A 14,283-nucleotide genomic window follows, 5' to 3' on the forward strand; every position below is an offset into this window, starting at 1 on the left:
CCTTTCAAAATGAACATGTCCTTTGAAGTATGTAAATAGATCCCTCAACTCAGCACCACCAGGGGGCGTGTGGCAGCATAGACATGGTTTACACACAACCCATTGATTACATCGGAATGTATGGTTCATTATGTGTAAACGGTTCACCTGCTCTGACCAACCCTTACTTCATACATTTAGTCATTTAGCAGTATTCATACATTCATACAGTAGTTAACCAGTGAAAGACCCTGTCATTTCACTTTCTTTGGACGAATTTGGAATTCATATTCACTTTCTTCATGTTATGTATACACTGTTCATTTGTGACTGTTTAGATTGTATAAAGCTAGTTATGGATGCACAACTCTGTTTGTCATTCACTGTTCTGGAGAACAACAGAATACTTTTGTCTGCAGCTCACCTGCTGACAGTTAATGTGGTTAATGTGAACAGTTAATCTCCAGAAAATGAAGATGTTCTTGACAGATAAGACAGGATAGAGAACAAATAACTAAATAAGGAGGTTCACCATCATGCTGCTGTCCATTCACGGTAAATTCATATCCTTGGTTCTTAAATGTGGATGTGTATTGCCTTGTAGGATGCATTGTCTTGAGTGAATTATACTGTTTCTAGTGATGTAATGAGTGAGTGTGTATTGAGTGTGTATACATAGAAGGAAACCTCAACTTTTAAAACCAGTAATCAGACTACATGAGGGCCCTAGTCCCTGGCTTCAGATAGACTCTGGTTTGGTGCCCTGAAGTTGTTCTCTAGCACCAGTAAATTGCTGAGTTCAGACAGACCGGGGAGCTGTCGAGGCTCTCGGGTGATAAAAAAAAAGACAAAGAACAGCGATAAAAAAGCAAATGTCGCCTCAGTCCTGAAGGCTTTTCTGTGACCCATTTTCCCAGCTGTAACCCACTGGGAGGAGGGAGGGCCCGAGGTTCCATAGGGAGACTGGCGTCCTGAAGTGCTGTTGGGAAAAGAGGAAGAAGAGACCCCCTGTCTCTGCTCTCCAGATCTAGGATGTATCGTACCTCTGCCCTGGGATGACTGGATGCATTTTAACCTGTTTCAGACGGGCTGTGCACACGTATTTTTAGTGCTGTGGTGGGGGTTGATGTTAGGTCAGCGTAGGGAGCGGTGGCCACACCTTTTCCAGCTCACTGTGAAATGAAACATACAGAGAGCAGTTTGGCACAAAAAGCCAGACATTCCAGTCCGACAAGCATGCTAGGCTCTTACAGTGCCTTTGCTCCCTGCAGCCAACATCACACAGAACACTCCCACATATTTCTGCTCGGCAGCAACTTATTCAGTCCGAAACAAACTGGCATTCTCCTCTCTCAAACCCACTGCATTCTATTCTATTTTCTGGCACTCTTAGGACACTTGAGCTGTGATCCTATGAATAATTCACGCCCCAAAAGAGGGAGTGTGTAACAACAAAATCATAATGGTTTCTTTTTGTAACACTGAGCCTTGAACTCCTTGCACACCTATACATCTCTTACCCTCCTTCACCAACAAAAGAACCAAGGCAGGTCTGTCAGCCTCAGTCCTTGGAAGACATTTTCATTACATGTCAAGAGCTGGTTCTCAGAAAATGTCAGAAAGGCAACTGAGGGAGCAGGCGAACGAGTTGCGTTTTCTCTAAGTTATGCAACAGGTACAACAAGCTAGGGATTGTTGCATTCATCGGTGAAATGTGGTTTCTAGCTTCATTGTATCGGCGTCTCATACTCCACCACATACCAGTTTCAACCCCAAAATGTAAAAAAAATAAAAAATCACTTTCCAATGCAAGTGTTTTTTCCATTTTTTATTTATCATACATAGGAAAATAGCATTGTTCAAAAATAGAACCTATACTGTTTTTCACCATCTCTACAGTAGAGTGGCTACATCTGATGGCTTTGTTAATGAGTACAGTTAAACTGGGCAGCATCACAATCCTGGTAAGGCAAAGAAAAGAAAAACAGGTTCTGAGGGATTGCATTCGGCATTTGGATTAGTATCGTAGAGTAAACGCATGAATACTTCTTGTCATTGCTTCCCAAACATATAGTGATGAACGATCCAGAAGAACCTTTTAAGATAGGGTAAAAGTGCTATTCCTATATCAGTCCAGTTGTACACTTTGACACCAGGAGCCCCCATACATCAAACATGGTTCCGTCTCCATCACGCAGACCTTGTTCATAGACCGAGTGGAGATTATGAAGATGCAACATTTAACGCACCTTCCTGCCATCAGCTAAGTGCACTTTTCAGGTTGCAGTGATTAACAACAGTTTCCCTCAACGAGTCCCAGCAAGGACATCCACCACTCCGGGAACAAAACCATGATTCATCAAGGCAAAGAAAAAAAACCTTGACATTTTCTGGTTTCCCGTTACATAGCTTAATCAGATAAAAATGTTGCCAAATAGCTTCATATCGACATGAAACGATCAGCTGCCAGACCAAGAATCAGTGTACATAATGAAGCTGTCTTTATCAGCCTACCAGAAACTATGGACGTTAACATCGACTAAACTAAAAAGTACGAATACAATAAAAGAACATAATGGCGCATATGCAACAAGCATACACTGATATTATCTAACAATAAAGAAAAATAGCTTATAATTCATACAGTACTTGAGTGGGACTCTTAGATGATGAAGTTCATCATCGTTACCAAAACCATCCCACATGAGAAAGAGAGAGTGTTATGGCCTTTTCCAGGGTGGTGATTTCAAGGGTAAGAAGGCATACGGACAGGACAGAAAGTTTACAGTACAAAGAAATACCTTTAGGTGGACCTGGGGGTTTGTTTGGACATGGAAACCGCATAAAACAAAGACAATAAAGAGGTTAAGGACACTCGGGCAACAGCTGCTGAAGAGCACTTTTTCACTATGAATGGGCACTATGAAGAGGACACGTTCTTGCGGAGGAGAATATACTCCTTGGGATTGCATGTTAAGAAGGTGAGTGTACTAGTGCATAAGTCCAAGTTTTGATTTGAACAACCGTACCCGACGGTCACACAAGAGCTTATTTGTGAAACTAAACCCATTTTTACTTATTTATGAGTAGTAGAGGTCACATGGTTTTGAAGACTGGAGCAATGTTGAGATGATCATTTTTGTAAAAGCCACCTTTGTTGCTTTACCTTAAAAAAACAAGGTACTCTACTGCATTTCTGTTTTAGTGCAATCAATGATACAATTTATTGAGTTCTTCACCCACCTTCTAACTAATTCTGGTGGTCTTAAGCTAAAATCTGGTAGACAAGCATCGACACGGCATGTTGCCTTGTTTTTTCAAGGCAATTAACTATCGATCGAGTCGCTAAGTATTATGCCATCTCACAGTGCATGGAGCTTGGAATTGGCAAACAGATTTGAGTCTCTACAAAGCCAGCCTTCAACAGAGCACCATAAAACCAGCTATACCATCAGTCCATCATTTTAAGGTTAGTGCCTTCAGCGCTAAACCAATTCACTAAAACTGTTTAAAATAATTGCGGACTGATTAGTGTTCTATAAATTAACATTCTACTCTTTCCTACTGATTGTGCTTAAAGCGGAAATGAAAGAGCCAATGTTGTTTTTAAGGGTCGTTATAGATAGTTTTAGCAGATGAAGAGACAGACTGAGGGACATGCCGCTGATGTCTGCAAATGCCTCTGCCAAGAGTAACTCACAAACCTGCTCCGAGCTTAAAAAAAGAAACATCACATCCCTGAGCGGGTTCAAGTTAGCTGGCTGAAGCACTGCAAAACAAAACAAGCTAAAACATCTGGTGTACCTCTACAAATAAGAGGAAGGGGGATGCAGACTTTTTTCCTGCTTCTTTACATACAAGAGCACCTTGGAGATATATTGTTACTGTCATTTCGTTATTGTTGTTGACATTTTGCTGGGCTTCCTTTCAGAGGAGCACCAAGGCAATCCCAGCAAGGCCTGCAGAGTGGCCTGAAACTCAGTCCAGACCCGAGAGACCACTCAGAAGCTGGCCCGCACCAGACGCCCGGGCCGAGGGCTGCGGTGCACCTTGGTGTGTTTGGACAGGTGGTCACTGCGGGCAAACTTCTTGTCGCAGAAGGTGCAGCCATATGGCTTGACCCCGGAATGGGAGCGTCTGTGGCGCGACAGCTCGTCGGAACGAGAGAACCTATGGGCAGGGGAGGTGAAGAGAGGATGACAGAGAGATCCACTTATTAGTACATATTATGACATGTTTATTATTAGTGGCATTACTATTTGTAGTAGTAATAGGCTTTAGTAGTAATAGTAGCTGTAGTAATTAATACACAGCTAATCCTAATTCAAGGCATTGACTACAGAGAGCTACTCTGGACCCATCTTGAGTTTTAAAGATAAAATATTGTAGTATGTGTTCTCATGAAATACTTCTAGACCTACAATAATAATAATAATAATAATAATAATAATGAAAGGAGAAGTGTAAAGAATGTTCTCAAACTGTTCTATTCATTCCATACATGTTTGTTGTTATGCTATGGCCTGAAAAAGGTGTAGACATAAACCCAAAACTGGTATAAACAGAAACAAGATGTAGGCTATACATTTTATTGTGCCTTCAGATTTAAATAATTGTTTTCAGGCTTGAGGCCTTTTGTGTATTTTTTTACTTCCCCTATACACACATTGCACAAAATTTAATTTAGAACAGGCCTATTAATAATGTATAATGTAAGCATAGCATGGGTACCTCCAACCACAGTCAGGCCAGCTGCACTGATAGGGCTTCTCTCCCGTGTGCCTGCGAAAGTGGGCCTTCAAGTGGCTGCTCTTTGTGTACATCTTCTCACAGCCAGGGTGCGAGCACTTGTGCACGCGTAACATCTCTGAGGCGGGCCTGGGGGGTCGGGGAGGAATGGCTTTCACCAGGTTGGCCCCTGCCACTCCCACTGCCCGCACAGTCAGGGGCAAGGGGGCGATCTTCACATACTTCTGATCTGGCCCGCCCGGGAAAGGGAACAGGGTGGATGTGGGCCCTTGTTGGGGTGACAGCACCATAAAGTTCTGGGCATTCTGGACACCCACCAGCAGGTGGGCCACACGCAGGCCGGCGGGGCTGGGGGCCAGCGGCTGCAGCTGGAGGAGCACGGGGGAGCCAACCAGCACAGGAGCTGAGGGCGAGGCAGGGACTGGGGGCACCGTCTGGTCTGCAGGTGGGCTCGGAGACAGTGAATCAGCAGAGGCAGAGGGACGAACAGGGCTAGCCTCGGGATCCTCCATTTCCTCCTCCTCCTCCTCCTCCTCCTCCTCCTCGTCCTCCTCCTTGCTCTGACTGTCGGCTGCTCCCAGAAGTCCCTCCTTCACCTGCTCCATCTTCTCGCGCAGGAACTCCTCGATGTCTTCCAGTGTGGGCGCAAAGCCATCTGTCAGCCGCTGGCCAAAGTCTGGCGGCTTGTCCTCTCGGCCCACACTACAGGAGCTTAGGTAGAGATGGAGCGTAGAGGTGTGGGCCCCTCTGTACTCCTGCTGCTCCCCTGGGCTGCAGCTGAGAAGGACCCCATTCTCCCCAGGGGTCTTGGGACTGGAGCAGAGGGCCACGCTGCTGGCATTGCTGCTCTTGCTCCCTTCCACACTGTTAATTGGAACGGTGGCGAGGGAACCATCCCTTAGTGAGTCACTGTCACTGGTCACCACTTTATCACTTACTGAGACCATTTGTCAAAGTCCCAACCAAGGGGAAAAGATGGTAAAGCACTCCAGGAAGAAAATAATCCTCGTCAGCTCTAAAAGAAATCACATGCGAGATGAATTATCTATTGGGCATTCATGTATCATTAAAAGCCATAAGTACACTCTAAAATGGTTTCCGTATTACCATGTTTATACTTGGGCAAAGAATTTAGAAGAAAAAAAAGCACATCAAATTATAACAATGATCCCACTGAATTTAAGGCCTACATGACCTCATAGGCTTGCAAAGCCATATGGGACTTTTGTTTGTAGTTTTCATAGAACATACAAGCAACTATACGTTGCCCAATTTGTTTAAACACAGAAGAATCTAACCTTTGTGATTTGGGTGTCATTTAGTTACCCTATAGGCTAATGACACATGTAACCAGCGAGTCTATACGGGTGGCGTTAACGTTACATTTGTAACAGAGGATTCAAAGACACATGATATATTGATATATATATATATGATGCCGATTTAAAAGCGTATTTTACCTGTCTTCTATACAATTGCAAAATTATAGCACACGGTCAACAACGGACAGCGTTAAACCTAAACTACTGGCCGTTTCACGTCAATGCATGTCAAGGAACTCAACTCACTAGGTGCGAAGAAACCAGCTAGCTCGCAATAAATGTTAAAGCCCAAGCGATACATACTACATATGCATGTGTCGCATGGCCATGTGCATGACCACGTTTGCGACTCCTTTAGATATTAACTGGTCTCAAGTTCCCGTAACAGGGTCAACGAAATTCTATTCCACGTTCTGAGCGATCCCCATCAACAACCACCACGAAAGAAATATGCGCATACACCAAAAACTGATCTTTTTTTACCTCTACTAAAAATGTAGGTGTTTCTCTTCAAGGCGTATAATAGGATCCACGGTCTCGAAGGTTTCCCTCGTGTTATGCCTGGTAAAAACATCGTCCTTGCCACGGTTCCATGTTGGCATTCTTCACAGGCCCATCACATGACACGCATTGCAATACACTTGTAGGCACGGATCCTATTCCGCCCTTCCTATTGGCTGGACGGGCGGAGGCTCGCCCTAAAACAAGACATATTATTGGTTCAACCCTCTGATCAACGTTTGCTCTCAGGAAATATAGATGAGTTTAAACATTTTGACAACAACGCCACGATTGACACTAACGTTTGTAACATATTTCACATATCCACATATGCCACAGTCACATATTTTGCTTGCTTTTGTAATCCGTACAATGTTGTCTTGTTCACTTCGTATTCAAGTTCAGGGTGTATAACTAGATTGTTTCAGCGTTGAGATGAGAGTACTTGCAACGTTTTTGTCATAGCATTGCTTTGGTATGGGTGGGTGTGGCGATGAAGGGCTGGTCAGACCTACTGGTCCTTTCTGTGTTAATTACGCATGTAGCACGTCCTCCAACAGTTATTTGTTGACTTGAAAGGGTGTCTACCTTTGAGCATTCAGTACATAAGTGCAGATTTATTGTAATAAACACACTTAAATCAATGTTTTTGAGTTATGTCAATATAATTAACTTAAATCAACTGGTTAGTCAATCAAGAATCAACAATTACTTTATCCTAACATTGACATGACAAACCAGTGCCATGTCATATTCACTTGCAACATGTACTAATAATATAGCCTATAGCCAATATCACAGCGTTTTAATCATGATGATTGACATCATGTATGTATGTGTCTAGGAAAATAATACTGTTATTATTAATATCTTGGTCTACTACTAACTGTTCTAACCTGTTAGTTCCCCCACATTCCATTTTACCCAGTGACTGATTATGCACATTGGGGTTGGTACTCTTTTTAGATTGCAGTGTCTAAATGGACCAAGTGCACGAGGATGCATTTGTTGTCAGTGCAAGACATAGAGAATATTAAGTTGAAAATTGTCCATAAGCAGTGAATAAAGTGCAAACCAACTATAAACACCTATAAAAAAACAACTATACCATAAATCTTTACTCCTGGAGTCATGACACATTATTTGTAAACATTTATTTATTCGCTAGATGCTTTTATCCAAAACCACTGTGCGTTAGAGTGAGCTACAACACAAGAAAATACCTTAGAGAGAAAAATACAGAAATAAACTCTGAATAAACAGCCAGTCGGGTATTGCTATAGTCTAGTGGTGAGGTGGTAAGGAGTTGAGCAGCATAGTTAGACATTTAGGGCTTTGCCTAATTTTCCTGAAGTATTAGAGGAAATCTAAATTATCAGGGAACTGAAATGTGATCACTGAAGGTGGGCTCAACTCCTTGGTTTCTTAAACAACTGTTTAATCTCTTCATAGCACACTCTGGAAAACATAACAATATAAACAACATTTACAAATTACACTGAACTCACACCAGAGTACTGCTGGCAACATTTCAACTTCTCCTGAGGGGACTCATCAGAAATGAGTCAATAAATACATTTTTAATATATTTTCAATGTCAGATATATATCTGATGTCAGATAGTCAGACTATCCCGGATTAAAAACACCAGAAAGGATCAATAAATGGATTTTTAAAAACAGTTGAAGAAAGAGGAGGAATCCTTCAGATTTTTTTCCACAGCTAGGCTGCATGACAGAGGACTGGGGAGCGGTGTGGTCTCCATTTAGTCTTGTGAGGTCCGATGTGACTTCAGCGCTCCACCGTCAGGAGGCCTTTGGAGAGGTTTAAAAATTAAAAATGCTATAATCATTCCCACCAACATTTAGTCCACATTTCACCATAGCTTGTGTGATGTACAAGACATGTACACCTGGTCTCACAATACTATAACTGGAGTGTGGTTAACCACACAGGGAGGTATACAACCGTTACCTTCATCAACCGTTGCTATCACTATGAAAACAGCGTTACAACATCGTTATCTCATAAAATAATCCAACACCTGTACAGGTTATACAAGAAACCCAAATAAATAAAATAAATACAGGGGTTTATTTATATTAGCACTTTGCATTAATATAGTTTAAACCTATGACCTAACCTTTGAACTCCATTCTAATGCCAGACAATTTAAATTGTAAACAATACACTGAAACATTCACTTTGGTTTAGAGCAATAATTTGGTTGTTTTGTTTTTTAGCTGGTATGAAGGGTGTATATATTTTGGTTTTCAGAAAAGAGGTCTGGGCTCCCCCTTTATTACAAAAATCTCAGAATCCTGAACATTTCCCAACAATACATATGCCAGACTTGTATTTTAAGCCTTTGATGGCTTGAGAGCTTGCAGTTCGTTGTTGAGGTGGACTGACTATGCAGCTGTGATGCTGCAATGTCTCCCCCTCACATCTTTGCTCTTTTATTTCAACTGCTGCATTACTGAAGCAGCTCCATGTCTTTCCGGTCGAAGATAATACGTGATGAGAGCACCACCGCCAGCAGACTGAGGACGCAGGAGCTGGCCATGTAGGCGCTCACGTTGTGGGTGAGCTGCACCAGTGTGCCCATGAGCAGGGAGGGCACCACCTGGGAGAGCAGGTAGGAACTGTCCAGCAATGCCAGGTCCAGACATATCCCCCTGGAGGTACTGGGAGGGGGCAGGTCCATCTCTGGGTGGGGTAAATGGAGGATACAAGCTGAAGGAGAGGGCGGCTCCATCAGATCAGTAGGCACTAAGCCTGGCATGCCCGCTGGATGTCCTTCACTGTTGGAAGAGGTGTCCTTGCAGGTCTTTGCAGGTTTTCTCACAGTGCTAGGGAAGAACACCTGCAAAATTCCTATATAGTTTACTTTCAGGTTTGTGAAAGAGAACATTCATAATATCCTCTTGTTTTATTGCTGACTTCATGGGTAAGTTCTATTGTATTGTTTATTGTCTTGGAAGGGTCATGGGTAACACTTGTCACTCTCATAACATCATGTCAACATAACCATGTCAAACATGACCTGCCCTATACTTGATGTTGATACGAAGCTATAAATAGCTTATATCACACGCTATTAAGCTGTCATAGTATCATACATTATTGAGGACAGAAGTTACCAATATGTATGGTTATTGGCATTGTCTGTCATATCTACTGCATCTGTCACGACGTGTTTATGACATGTTTACGTTTGTCTTAAGATGGAGGGGTCAAGTAAAGTGCTACCGTTCTATGTACTTGACGTTGCAAATCAGAAGATGCATTTAAGAGTGCAGGAGAGAGCTCACCTCTTTGTTTGAGTGATACAGACAGGTGAGGGTATAAGGCAGCACCTGCAGTGTGCAGAACGTGACGCCGGTGGCAGCAGCCATGAGCGTGACCAGGACAGTATTGTGGGAGAGGGTCATGACTGCCGTGCTAAGGGCCAGCACGGCCACGCTGCTGAGGAGCAATGCCTTGGGCCCCACACGTGCCAGCAGCCGCTCCATCAGCAGGGAGCAGCATACCGCCATCAAACACTGCAGGAACAACCCGAAGCTGGCCATGCGCACACCTGCAGCCAACACACACACCCAGATCAGACATTGGCCCCACATGGCATGTACACGTACTGAACCTCTATCAGTGAAAACTGACACCACACCCATTAAATCTACATTTTGACTAGGAATTGACTATAGCCCAAAAGACTACTATGGGCTACACTATAAATAACTTCTGAATGATGAGGTTTTAAAACTAAAGTCAAATCAGTTTTGAAATATGAAATGTATGTTTGTAACTGCAGTGTATAAAATAACAAAGGGCGATTACTATGTGCATCTTCTTCAACCTACCCTCTTCATAAAGCAGCCTCCCTTTAGACCCTGGCTTGGCACTGGGCTGGCCGTTGTACAACCTCTCTCCCACAAAGTCGGTGTAGAAGAGCATAAAGCACTCCAGCCCCATCCAACTGCAGAAATCAGCCAGGAAGAGCCGGCGGAGAACCTTGGGCATGTCCCGATACATCTTGCACAAGTGTGGCAGCACGGACAACAGGCTGCCCACGGTGCTGCACAGACGATGGGGGGCCAGCAAGGGCATCATTGGGGCACAGCGGTGGCAGGCCTTCCTGCTTTTTTTGCCTCCATTCCCCTTCCCACTGGCATCCACGCTGACTGCCAAATCCTCCGTGATCATCACTGTGCTCAGCACACACCCCAGGAAGATAAGAGTGAGCAGGGCGTAGATGAAGGTCTCCTGGCTCCCTATGTAGTTGGCTGCTGCTCCGGAGTTCCAGTTGACGGCTGGCAGCAGGTAGCCCAGGCAACCGCCCAGGCTGAGCAGGAGGGAGAATACTGTGAAGGCCCAGCGACTCTCGTGCTCGCCAGGGAACAGGTCGCTGACCAGCGCCTCCACTGGCGTGAAGCAGGCCTGGCCACAGAACTGGAGCAGGATGATGCCCAGCACCAGCAGGGAGACCTCCAGCCAACGGGGGCGCTGGAAAGCCAGCAGGGCTGCCAGCGAGGTGGCGTGAGGGATGAGCACCAGGGCCAGCAGCACGCCCACGCTCAGGGCCCAGATGAAGGGACGCCGCCGACCAAAGCGGCCCCTCCAGCTGTCGCTGGCTGAGCCGATCAGAGGTACGAAGATGAGACCCAGCACAGGCCCCACACCTATGGGAACAGATGTGATGAGTATTTTAGCTGTTACGGCCAAAAGAGATTATCTTACATGCACAAAGTCAGGGTGAAAAAAGCTACTAATGTCGAGCCAAAATGAACTCAGTTTATACAGCACTTATGACAACACTGGGTCATTTGGTCAATTGTTTTGCTACCTCAATTGAAAGTTGCCGTGGATACCAGCTGCTGCCAAATAAGTAAATATAAATATAGAAGTGAGAATGCGATCAAGTATAGGTCTAGCTTTTTCTAGGTTTTGACCTCTCAGAAGCACAAACAAGTAAGTTTAAATGATCTGCAAACCTGAGACAATATGTCAGTCTTTTATTTTAGGGCTGGAGTCCCAATCATGAAAATGAGATGCTGATTATAACTGCTAGACTTTGACCATGATTCTAAAAGCATAGAACATAGAATGTAGCCATACCATGGGCAACTGTACAATACAGGTTTGCCTCACTGTAAGGGGAATTTCACTTTTGTCATTTCACCTTTTTTAATTTAAGGGTTTCTGTTTACCACTAAGCTGCCTCTTCAACGTTAGTCTGACTCATACAAGTAAGTGAGACTCTGTGAGTCTATATATGGAACATTTTGTGGAAAAAATAGACCAACTCCCTTTCAACTGGAATCACAAACCCAGACATGAAATGGATAAATGTCATTTTTTTGGCAAACATAGGATCCATATCCCTAAGGTTTATGGTCAATAGCATCTAATATTTGTTTTGCTCCAGAATGACCCATAAAACCCTGTCTGTCACTATAGCAACTACAGGAGTTCATTTCCCCCTTTCACAGTGTAGGCTTCTTTTCTAAGGAAGCCTGGAGTAACCCCGTCACTTCTAACATCTACTTTTGCACTCCATGAGAACTCCATCTGGTAAATTAAATTATATGTTTTACATAAAGCTGTTTTTCTCTTTCTTTCTTTCTTTCTTTCTTTCTTTCTTTCTCTCTCTCTTACTCGCCCTACCTTCTGTCAGCTACTCACCCAGCACCATGGTCATGTAGCGCTCTTCCAGGCCTGCCTCCAGCAGGAGAGGGGGGATGTAGATGGTGCCCACCGCCAGACACACCTCCAGGCCGCATGTCATCACGTTGACCAGGAGCAGCAGGGAGAAGTGACTACGCATGGCCACAGCTCTCATCCCCTCTGGGCCTCTCCCTCTCTGGGCCCCGGCCAAACTTCCTGTTTGCTCCTCACAGGGGCGAGACCCAGGGAGAAGTCCGTCTGTGCGCTGCTGCTGCTGCTGGTTTCAAGAACTGAGAGGAGAGCTTGCGATTTCCTTGACAGTAACATAGATGGTGATTTCCCATGATGCCTTAGCCGAACCATGCACATGTGAAGGAGAGCTGGGGTGCTATCCACACATAGTCGGGTTGTACCTCGTGTCTTCAAGAATCTTCGAAAATGCCCTGTATCTACAAACTAATCCTGTGGAAAAAGGAAGCAAGATATGTTGTAAAATGTTATATTTCTTTCTTCTGATCTTTGAACTTTATTGATGACGTTGACATTTAACTGCTGAATAGGCATAACTCATGTGGAATCAAGATGGACAACTAACACATTGAAATCCAGTATTACTACTTTCTGATTTTCTTGACAAACCTGTTCACCACCTGTCCCCAATGACAATGTCATCCATCACTTTAAACAAAAGTTAGTAAAGTTTTTGTAATTCCACGCACAAAGGTACCAGGTGAGCATACAAAAGAGCTGGCACTATGAGGACAAAAAGGTATGTGCCAAGGCAACTTCTACCCTTAAACCTACAGTTAGGGATGGTCCAAGGCAAACGCGTAAAGAAGAAAAGTTACGCGAACCAGCTTCAGATTAGAGCAGGTCATCCATGAGCCACTTCTCACAGAATGTTTAGAAAGTTCATTGTAATGAAGAAGAAAAAAACATGGGCACACGGAAGAAGTGATCTGGTCCAATGACAGAACGGTTATAGTGCAGCTCATATCTCTCACTGGCCAATGAGAAGCTATTTGCTCGACCGTGTGTCGCTTCATTCGAAGTTCAACACACCGTATGAGGAAAAGAGTTTCTTGTTTGTACAGTGACCGGCACTACTGGAGAAGAGCGGATGGTCACACAGACTTGGCTTGAGGTCATAATTCATTTACTAAAATAAGTAGATCATTAAATGACTATAAACCGATCCATAACAACTATAGAAAGTGTAAAACATCTGCCACATTCACACACACACACACACACACACACACACACACACACACACACACACACACACATATTCAAAGGCGATATTCAGTCTGCACTACTGGTACTGAGAACAAAAAGTATGTTAAGTTCTAAATGATTTGTTTTGACTTCATCCATGGATCACATATACACATCAATACACTTAGAGAAGCATACTGGATGCACTTCAATGACATCCTGATAAATTCACTAAACCATTTATGAAGTGATGAAGTACTCAGTAGCTCAGTACTCACTTTAACTGTGCCTGGTAGCTATTTTCAACAACACACCTGAACAACAAACAATTATGACCAAGGAACACACCAGCAACAAATGGGAAATACATACTTTTCCAGAGCTCCACTGGTCCAGCAGGAGTGAAGTCTTCAGAGTGTCTGGAGTGTCTTCAGACTTGTCTTCGTCCCATGAAGCCAGGTGCCAGTTCAGCATGTGTGTGATGACTGGCAGCATCACTACGACTCACAGAGAGAAGGAAGACAACATCTTGGAAGGGGAGGGACTTTGAACCTGATGACTAAGGAGAAAAATGCCTCTGTCAATCTATGCCTTGTGGGTTTGAAACAGGATTTTCTGCCCTTTCCGGGAGGAGAGCGAGAGAAGTGGGCAGGGCCAGGTGCGTGTCGCCTCACCTGTCAGTGTGAGAGAGGTGGAGCTCCTTTGGGTGAACCTGATGACGTCTGCGTCCCAACCCTTACCTCTGTTTATTCACTTTGACTCTAAGCGTGATGCTGACATGACATGATTTAAGTCAGATTTTTTTTCAGTTTCTTGACCTCATCGATTGAAATCATAATCAAGTACT

At 43.9% G+C, this 14,283-nt stretch overlaps 2 protein-coding genes across 5 annotated transcripts; both read right to left on the reverse strand.

Moving 5' to 3' along the window:
• Positions 1-562: 562 nt before the first annotated feature.
• On the reverse strand, positions 563-6,741 carry si:ch211-117k10.3 (Krueppel-like factor 15). The gene is made up of 3 exons (XM_012822687.3): positions 6,534-6,741; positions 4,711-5,743; positions 563-4,149 (listed from the first exon to the last, which is right to left on the reverse strand). The coding sequence occupies exons 2-3, from the start codon at positions 5,673-5,675 to the stop codon at positions 3,981-3,983; spliced, it is 1,134 nt and encodes a 377-aa protein (XP_012678141.1). The 5' UTR covers positions 5,676-5,743; positions 6,534-6,741; the 3' UTR covers positions 563-3,980.
• A 949-nt stretch (positions 6,742-7,690) lies between these two features.
• On the reverse strand, positions 7,691-13,953 carry slc45a3 (solute carrier family 45 member 3). Of its 4 annotated transcripts, none has more exons than XM_012822558.3 (5): positions 13,809-13,953; positions 12,237-12,680; positions 10,415-11,233; positions 9,866-10,131; positions 7,691-9,417 (listed from the first exon to the last, which is right to left on the reverse strand). In XM_012822558.3, exons 2-5 carry the CDS (start codon positions 12,391-12,393, stop codon positions 9,028-9,030), a joined length of 1,632 nt encoding a protein of 543 aa, XP_012678012.2. In that variant the 5' UTR covers positions 12,394-12,680; positions 13,809-13,953; the 3' UTR covers positions 7,691-9,027. The 4 variants fall into 4 exon arrangements, with proteins under 4 accessions (XP_012678012.2, XP_042563811.1, XP_042563812.1 ...); XM_042707877.1 differs by having other exon boundaries at positions 13,073-13,953; XM_042707878.1 differs by having other exon boundaries at positions 13,023-13,953.
• Positions 13,954-14,283: the final 330 nt, after the last annotated feature.

This window comes from Clupea harengus, chromosome 5, assembly GCF_900700415.2.
Source record: "Clupea harengus chromosome 5, Ch_v2.0.2, whole genome shotgun sequence".
Lineage (NCBI taxonomy): Eukaryota > Metazoa > Chordata > Actinopteri > Clupeiformes > Clupeidae > Clupea > Clupea harengus.